Source organism: Oncorhynchus mykiss, chromosome 15, assembly GCF_057628025.1.
Source record: "Oncorhynchus mykiss isolate SJ-2025 chromosome 15, ASM5762802v1, whole genome shotgun sequence".
Taxonomy (NCBI): Eukaryota; Metazoa; Chordata; class Actinopteri; order Salmoniformes; family Salmonidae; genus Oncorhynchus; species Oncorhynchus mykiss.
This window is the reverse complement of record NC_143036.1, coordinates 56,762,501-56,772,500: the sequence shown is the minus strand read 5'-3', so window position 1 is coordinate 56,772,500 and position 10,000 is coordinate 56,762,501. Positions and strand designations below refer to the sequence as shown.

At 40.6% G+C, this 10,000-nt stretch overlaps 1 protein-coding gene across 15 annotated transcripts in view; it reads right to left on the bottom strand.

Annotated features, from left to right (window-relative positions):
- Nucleotides 1–10,000, bottom strand: part of sox5 (SRY-box transcription factor 5) — a 115,978-nt gene that overhangs the window by 84,018 nt on the left and 21,960 nt on the right. For all 15 annotated transcript variants that reach the window (XM_090198979.1, XM_090198972.1, XM_090198981.1 and 12 more), the window contains 1 exon segment: nt 6,811–7,018. In XM_090198979.1, the coding sequence (XP_090055105.1) occupies nt 6,811–7,018 (208 nt within the window).

Here is a 10,000-nt window from a genome sequence, read left to right as displayed (position 1 = left end):
TTTGTGACCTGTTGCCACAAGAAAAGGGCAACCAGTGAAGAACACACACCATTGTAAATACAACCCATATTTATGCTTGTTTCTTTTCCCTTGTGTACCCTTAACCATTTTACATTGTTACAACACTGTATATATACGTAATATGACATTTGTAATGTCTTTATTGTTTTGAAACTTCTGTATGTGTAATGTTTACTGTTAATTTGTATAGTTTATTTCACTTTTGTATATTATCTACCTCACTTGCTTTGGCAATGTTAACACGTTTCCCATGCCAATAAAGCCCCTTGAATTGAATTTAATTGATAGAGAGAGAAAGATAGAGAGAGAGGTAGAGAGAGAGAGAGAGAGAGAGAAGAGAGAGAGAGGGAGAGAGAGAGAGAGAGACCATTAGACCAAAGTTCTCAATTGGTACAAAATATATAGAGTACTACAATTACACACTACAATTACTTAGGTTTTAAAATAAGCTCAACTGGACACCCTTAATGAGGCAGTGAATGAACTGAGAGAGAAAGCACGCAGGGCATTCTACGCCATTAAAAAACTAATTCAACTTGAAATACCTATTAAAATTTGGCTAAAACGAATTTAATGTGTCATTGAACCAATTGCACTTTATGGGTTCCATTTGCAAAACAAGATTTCACCAAATGGGACAAACACCCTATTGAAACCCTGCATGCAGAGTTCTGTAAGATTCTCCTACTTGTCCAGAGGAAAACTACAAACAATGCATGCAGGGCAGAATTAGGCCAATATCCACTAATAATAAAAACTCAAAAAAGAGCAATCAAGTTTTAGAAACATCTAAAATACAGTGACCCCCTCTCATATCATTTCCAAGCCCTGCAATGCCAAGAGCTGAGCAAAGAAAAGAGTCCCCTCATCCAGCTGGTCCTGGGGCTGAGTTCACAAACCTGTTCTACTAACACACTGAAGCCTCAGGACCAGAACATCCAATCAATCAGAATAAACCAAATTACAACACAGTCCAAACAAAATGACATTGCTTATTGGGAAACACAAGCACAAGCACAAAGCAAAATGCAGTGCTATCTGGCCCTAAATCGACAGTACACTGTGGCTAAGTATTTGACCCTGATTACCGATCAAAACCTTAGAAGAATCTTTACAAAGTACAGGCTCAGTGAGCACAGCCTTGCCACCGAGAAGGGTAGACACAGGAAAACCTGGCTCCCTGTTGAGGAAAGGCAGTGCAGCCACTGCACAACAGCAGAACCTGAGACGGAGCTGCATTTCCTGACAAAATGTAAAAAATATAGAACAATTAGAGAGTGTCTTTTTCCCAAATTTGAACCCCTTATTCAAGGTTTCAAGGACCTCTCTGATGAGAGTAGGCTACCCGTCCTGTTGGGGGAGGATGCAGAGAGCTGTGGGTTGGCAGCGCACTACATTGCTGCCTGCCATAAGATGAGGGACAGTGTCTGACAGACCAATCAACCTGCACATGTCCTCTACTGTATGCTTACTGTTATATTTCAATGTATGGTTATTTTGACCCTTGGTTATTGTTGTTACTGTTGTCCCGTTGACAATTTTGATTCTAATTATTTTCATATTGTAAATATCCAAAGTAAGCTTTGGCAATATGTACAGTGCCTTGCGAAAGTATTCGGCCCCCTTGAACTTTGCGACCTTTTGCCACATTTCAGGCTTCAAACATAAAGATATAAAACTGTATTTTTTTGTGAAGAATCAACAACAAGTGGGACACAATCATGAAGTGGAACGACATTTATTGGATATTTCAAACTTTTTTAACAAATCAAAAACTGAAAAATTGGGCGTGCAAAATTATTCAGCCCCCTTAAGTTAATACTTTGTAGCGCCACCTTTTGCTGCGATTACTGCTGTAAGTCGCTTGGGGTATGTCTCTATCAGTTTTGCACATCGAGAGACTGAAATTTTTTCCCATTCCTCCTTGCAAAACAGCTCGAGCTCAGTGAGGTTGGATGGAGAGCATTTGTGAACAGCAGTTTTCAGTTCTTTCCACAGATTCTCGATTGGATTCAGGTCTGGACTTTGACTTGGCCATTCTAACACCTGGATATGTTTATTTTTGAACCATTCCATTGTAGAATTTGCTTTATGTTTTGGATCATTGTCTTGTTGGAAGACAAATCTCCGTCCCAGTCTCAGGTCTTTTGCAGACTCCATCAGGTTTTCTTCCAGAATGGTCCTGTATTTGGCTCCATCCATCTTCCCATCAATTTTAACCATCTTCCCTGTCCCTGCTGAAGAAAAGCAGGCCCAAACCATGATGCTGCCACCACCATGTTTGACAGTGGGTATGGTGTGTTCAGCTGTGTTGCTTTTACGCCAAACATAACGTTTTGCATTGTTGCCAAAAAGTTCAATTTTGGTTTCATCTGACCAGAGCACCTTCTTCCACATGTTTGGTGTGTCTCCCAGGTGGCTTGTGGCAAACTTTAAACAACACTTTTTATGGATATCTTTAAGAAATGGCTTTCTTCTTGCCACTCTTCCATAAAGGCCAGATTTGTGCAATATACGACTGATTGTTGTCCTATGGACAGAGTCTCCCACCTCAGCTGTAGATCTCTGCAGTTCATCCAGAGTGATCTTGGGCCTCTTGGCTGCATCTCTGATCAGTCTTCTCCTTGTATGAGCTGAAAGTTTAGAGGGACGGCCAGGTCTTGGTAGATTTGCAGTGGTCTGATACTCCTTCCATTTCAATATTATCGCTTGCGCAGTGCTCCTTGGGATGTTTAAAGCTTGGGAAATCTTTTTGTATCCAAATCCGGCTTTAAACTTCTTCACAACAGTATCTCGGACCTGCCTGGTGTGTTCCTTGTTCTTCATGATGCTCTCTGCGCTTTTAACGGACCTCTGAGACTATCACAGTGCAGGTGCATTTATACGGAGACTTGATTCCACACAGGTGGATTGTATTTATCATCATTAGTAATTTAGGTCAACATTGGATCATTCAGAGATCCTCACTGAACTTCTGGAGAGAGTTTGCTGCACTGAAAGTAAAGGGGCTGAATAATTTTGCACGCCCAATTTTTCAGTTTTTGATTTGTTAAAAAAGTTTGAAATATCCAATAAATGTCGTTCCACTTCATGATTGTGTCCCACTTGTTGTTGATTCTTCACAAAAAAATACAGTTTTATATCTTTATGTTTGAAGCCTGAAATGTGGCAAAAGGTCGCAAAGTTCAAGGGGGCCGAATACTTTCGCAAGGCACTGTACATTGTTACTTCATGTCAATAAAGCAAATTGAATTGAATTGAATTGAATTGATAAAGATGGATAGAGAGAGATGTAATGTCTTTATTGTTTTGAAACTTCTGTATGTGTAATGTTTACTGTTCATTTTTATTGTTAATTTCACTTTTGTATATTATCTTCCTCACTTGCTTTGGCAATGTTAATATATGTTTCCCATACCAATAAAGCCCCTTGAATTGAATGGAATTGAACTGATAGAGATATATAGATATGGAGAGATAGATAGAGATAGAGAGATAGACAGGGATAGAGAAAGAGATAGATAGATAGATAGATAGATATATAGATAGATAGATAGATAGATAGATAGATATAGAGATATAGCAAGAGATAGCGATAGAGAGAGAGATAGCTAGATATTAGAGGTCGACCGATTATGATTTTTCAACGCCGATACCGATACCGATTATTGGATGACCAAAAAATCAGATACCGATTAATCGTCTGATTATTATTATTTATTTTTTTATGTATTTGTAATAATGACAATTACAACAATACTGAATTAACACTTATTTCAACTTAATATAATACATCAATAAAATAAATTTAGCCTCAAGTATATAATGAAACATGTTCAATTTGGTTTAAATAATGCAAAAACAAAGTGTTGGAGAAGAACGTAAAAGTGCAATATGTGCCATGTAAGAAAGCTAAGGTTTCAGTTCCTTGCTCAGAACATGAGAACATATGAAAGCTGGTGGTTCCTTTTAACATGAGTCTTCAATATTCCCAGGTAGGAAGTTTTAGGTTGTAGTTATTATAGGTCTATTTCCCTCTATACAATTTGTATTTCATTAACCTTTGACTATTGGATGTTCTTCTAGGCACTTTAGTATTGCCAGTGTAACAGTATAGCTTCTGTCCCTCTCCTCGCTCCTTCCTGGGCTCGAACCAGCAACACAACGACAACAGCCACCACATCGAAGCGTTACCCATGCAGAGCAAGGCAAACAACCACACCAAGGCTATTAGCGCGCGCTAACTAGCCAGCCATTTCACTTCTGTCACACCAGCCTCATCTTGGGAGTTGATACGCTTGAAGTCATAAACAGCGCAATGCTTGACGCACAACGAAGAGCTGCTGGCAAAACGCACGAAAGTGCTGTTTGAATGAATGATTATGTGCCTGCTTCTGCCTACCACCGCTCAGTCAGATACTTAGATACTTGTATGCTTGTATGCTCAGTCAGATTATATGCAACACAGGACACGCTAGATAATATCTAGTAATATCATCAACCATGTGTAGTTAACTAGTGATTATGATTGATTGTTTTTTATAAGATAAGTTTAATGCTAGCTAGCAACTTACCTTGGCTTACTGCATTGGCGTAACAGGTCTCCTTGTGGAGTGCAACAGGAGAGCGGCAGGTGGTTATTGCATTGGACTAGTTAACTGTAAGGCTGCAAGATTGGATCCCCCGAGCTGACAAGGTGAAAATCTATCTTTCTGCCCCTGAACGAGGCAGTTAACCCACCGTTCCTAAGCCGTCATTGAAAATAAGAATGTGTTCTTAACGGACTTGCCTAGTTAAATAAAGATTAAATAAAGGTGTAAAAAATATATTTAAAAAAAACTTGGCAAATCGGCGCCCAAAAATACCGATTTCCGATTATTATGAAAACTTGAAATCGGCCCTAATTAATCGGCCATTCCGATTAATCGGTCGACCTCTATTAGATATAGATATATTTATGGTTGTGAGGTCTGGGGTCCGCTCACCAACCAAGACTTCACAAAATGGGACAAACACCAAATTGAGACTCTGCACGCAGAATTCTGCAAAAATATCCTCCGTGTACAACGTAGAACACCAAATAATGCATGCAGAGCAGAATTAGGCCGATACCCACTAATTATCAAAATCCAGAAAAGAGCCGTTAAATTCTACAACCACCTAAAAGGAAGCGATTCCCAAACCTTCCATAACAAAGCCATCACCTACAGAGAGATTAACCTGGAGAAGAGTCCCCTAAGCAAGCTGGTCCTGGGGCTCTGTTCACAAACACAAACACACCCTACAGAGCCCCAGGACAACAGCACAATTAGACACAACCAAATCATGAGAAAACAAAAAGATAATTACTTGACACATTGGAAAGAATTAACAAAAAAACTGAGCAAACTAGAATGCTATTTGGCCCTACACAGAGAGTACACAGCGGCAGAATACCTGACCACTGTGACTGAGCCAAAATTAAGGAAAGCTTTGACTATGTACAGACTCAGTGAGCATAGCCTTGCTATTGAGAAAGGCCGCCATAGGCAGACATAGCTCTCAAGAGAAGACAGGCTATGTGCTCACTGCCCACAAAATGAGGTGGAAACTAAGCTGCACTTCCTAACCTCCTGCCCAATGTATGACCATATTAGAGAGACATATTTCCCTCAGATTACACAGATCCACAAAGAATTTGAAAACAAATCCAATTTTGAAAAACTCCCATATCTACTGGGTGAAATTCCACAGTGTGTCATCACATCAGCAAGATTTGTGACCTGTTGCCACGAGAAAAGGGCAACCAGTGAAGAACAAACACCATTGTAAATACAACCCATATTTATGCTTATTTATTTTATCTTGTGTCCTTTAACCATTTGTACATTGTTAAAACACTGTATATACATAATATGACATTTGTAATGTCTTTATTGTTTTTAAACTTTTGTATGTGTAATGTTTACTGTTAATTTTTGTTGTTTTTCACTTTATATATTCACTTTGTATGTTGTCTACCTCACTTGCTTTGGCAATGTTAACACATGTTTCCCATGCCAATAAAGCCCTTGAATTGAATTGAATTGAATTGAGATATATATATATATATATATATATAGAGAGAGAGAGAGAGACGGAGAGAGAGAGAGAGCAGTAAAAGCCTGATGGTTCAAGTACTATCAGCTTGTAATAAAAATGCAAAGTGGTTGATAAACAATGGTTCTGGACAGCTGATGCTGTCTGCTCTGAAACAAAGGGCTGACTCTCTCTGTCACACACACACACACACACACACACACACACACACACACACACACACACACACACACACACACACCCTGTCGCCAGGCTCGTTATAGAATGTGTTCGTTAGGATGGAGCAAGAGAGGGAGGGAGGCCTGGCACTATAACTTGCTACAAAAGGCTAAAGTGAGAGACAAAACGAAAGACAGAATATGAGAGAAAGAAGCATAGAGAGAGTGTGAAAGATAGATAGCGAGAGATAGCGAGAGATAGAGAGCATAGGTGTGTGTGTGTGTGTACATTGTGTGTGTGTGTACAGTACAGTACAGTATTGTTTATTTCAAGTGTTTATTATCTATTTTACTTGCTTTGGCAATGCAAACATTTGTTTCCCATTCCAATAAAGCCCTTAAATTGAAATTGAAATTGAGTGATAGAGAGAGAGAGAGAGAGTGATAGAGAGAGATAGTGATTGATAGTGATAGAGAGAGATAGCGATAGCAAGTGATAGGGAGAAAAGAGAAAGCGATACAGAACAGTACATCTTTGTACATGGTGACTGACCTTCTGGTTCGTTTTTGATGAGCTCCTCCATCTTCCTCTGTTTCAGTGTGTCCACCACGTCAGCCAGGCTGCCCTTACGCCTCTCTGGGGTCCCCAGCGCTGCGGCCCCTGAACCCCCCTCCTCCACCTGCTGCTTACTGCCTGGAGAGGTAGAGGAGTTGTGCTGGGGGTAGGGGCTCAGAGACCAATGCTTACTGCCATCCTGGTCCTGCAGAGAGAGAGAGACAGGGGAGAGGAAGTATGAGTACTTGTATTAAAGTATTAAAGGCCCAGTGCAGTCAAAAACATGATATTACTGTGTTTTATATACATTTCCACACTATGAGGTTGGAATAATACTGTGAAATTGTTAAAATTATAATAATACCCTTTTAGTGTAAGAGTTTTTTTTGGTGGGATGTAGTTTTGGCCTGCCTGGAGATGTCACCAGTTAACAGTCCAATAAGAAATAGAGTTCCAAACCTCTCTGCCAAAACAGCTAGTTTTCTTCATTCAGTTTTCGCATAATTCTTGCTTGAGAAGTTGTTTGCCTAGAAGCTATTTTTGTTTCTTTTTGACCATTTTAATTGAAATCAATCAAACTAAGGTACTTAATTGTTACCCAGAAATGATTTGATATTGAGATAAAAATGACTGAGTTGGACCTTTAATAATATTCCATTAATTCAGCTTTGAATTCAGCTTAATGCTGATGTTTGTGGCAAAAGTAGAGAAGTGTTGGGGGACGAGGAAAAGAGAAAGGAGGGACGAGAGTAGGAAGAAAGGAGAAAGGAGGGACAAGAGTAGGAAGAAAGGAGAAAGGAGGGACAAGAGTAGGAAGAAAGGAGAAAGGAGGGACGAGAGTAGGAAGAAAGGAGAAAGGAGGGACAAGAGTAGGAAGAAAGGAGAAAGGAGGGACGAGAGTAGGAAGAAAGGAGAAAGGAGGGACGAGAGTAGGAAGAAAGGAGAAAGGAGGGATGAGAGTAGGAAGAAAGGAGAAAGGAGGGACGAGAGTGGGAAGAAAGGAGAAAGGAGGGACGAGAGTGGGAAGAAAGGAGAAAGGAGGGACGAGAGTAGGAAGAAAGGAAATCCAGACAAGATAGACGTGTAAACTCAGAGATCCGTATGGAGGAGAGGAAGACTACAGTAACTGGCATCCTCCCTCTCATTATCCCTCGTTCTCTCCTTCTTTTAGCTGGCTGTGCTACACTTTCATCGGTGGCCAGCCATCTTAAGTCAGGGCACTCATTCTCTGTTGGATCCTAAGGAATCTGCATGCCACTGACTTGGAGGTAGTTAACAGAGGAAAGACATGAAACAGACAGGATTTCACTCAGGCTGTTGGGAGAGAGCTACTGTAATGTCTTTCAAAGCCCAAACCGTTTCACTTTGATAGAGATCCAATAAGCGTTCCCTGCTAGTCCAAATGTCTCACTCGCAAGTTTTCTTTGTAAAAGAGCTTATTTGTGACAATAAACTTAAGTTGCATCGCCATCACAAAAATGTACAGCAAACTTACTCACAAGAACCAGAAAATTAGAGCACGTTTTACGTCAAAGAACATTCTGGAATCATAACCTTTGATTTGATCAACTCCACTGTCCGTTTCAACAAGATTTCGCCGGGGCTCAGCTAAATGAACTGTGGTGACAACCTTGTCATGGTCAGCTTTGTGTCTGCACACACACTTCAGCTGCCAACTTTAACAAGCGTACACACACTTACACTACATCACACTGCACTCACGGACACACACACACACACACACACACAACACAGTGAAACAGGTGGTGTGAGATAATAGGAACAGATTAGTCAAAGATGAACCCTGATTTACAGACAGACTATTGACCTGAAAATACCTGACTTGTTTTGTAATTCAACTTTACAAAATATCTCCCTGCTCTGGTTTTCCCCAAAGAGAAGAGTTTAGGGTTTAGATGCTTAGAGCAGCAACACCCGCTGTGTGTGTGTGTGTGAGTGCATGCGTGTGACAGGTGTGTGTGTGTGTGGTAGACAATAAACAAGAGTTTATCCCAAGGAGAAGACAGAGGACTGGGAGCGCTCTGCCTAACTCACACCTTCAGGAGGTACGCCAGTGTTTTACACACACACACACACACACACACACACACACACACACACACACACACACACACACACACACACACACACACACACACACACACACACACACACACTGCTATCGATATCACTCCATAAATGATATCTCTACACGCCTGTTGATCATGCGGTGAGCAGATGAGGTACTAGTATTGAACTTGTTTCCTGTTGGAGGTACAGTAGTTTCCTGATGAATATCGCTGCCACATACTGTAACTGTCTACTATGAACTGCACCACCCACATCAGATCATTCAGCAGGTCTGAAGTCAGTTGGTTTCACCTTGTACTATTAACACGGCTTTCATTGTCAACAAACCGGCACGTTATAGCAGAGAGAAGGGCAAAGTCCAGAAGGGGACAGATTCTCACCTTCCCGACTCCTCCTAGGGACTGTATACACGTACACTCACTCACACCACTCCCAGAGAGGAAGTCAACACGTTCAATCATTCTCTCACAAATGGGTTTTAAGGACGTGAATGAACGGTAGTGGATAGCCGAAGCAATAAGAGAAATTCATTAGGTGAGACATGTCACCAGGTTCCTTGGTAACGGTAAAGTATAGGCATGATAGACATGTGTTTACATTGCCAAAGCAAGTGAAATAGCTAATAAACAAAAGTGAAATAAACATTAAAAAATTAACAGTAAAGGACTAGAGACATTTCAAATGTCATATTATGGTTGCAGTATATATAGTGTTGTAACGATGTGTAAACAGTTGAAGTACAAAAATGAAAATAAATAAACATAAATATGGGTTGGGTTACATACAGTATGTATGGGTTACAATGGTGCTTGTTCTCTCTTTCTCTCTCTCTCTCTCGCTCTCTTTCTCTTTCTCTCTCGGCTGACACTGGAGCATGCTTACTGTGTGCTGGTAAACCGTCTGAGGAGTTCTGTGTGCAGGGGGCCTTGGTTTGAACTTTGTTGTACTGTTACAACGATGTGATAACACTGCCTCTCCATCCTTCTCTCCCAGATAAGGGAAGCCACATGAGAACATTTTTGATGAAAACAGAAACATCATCACTAAAAAGAAATGTGACAGAGAGGACTAGGACCAGCCAAATGGGGAGAAGAGA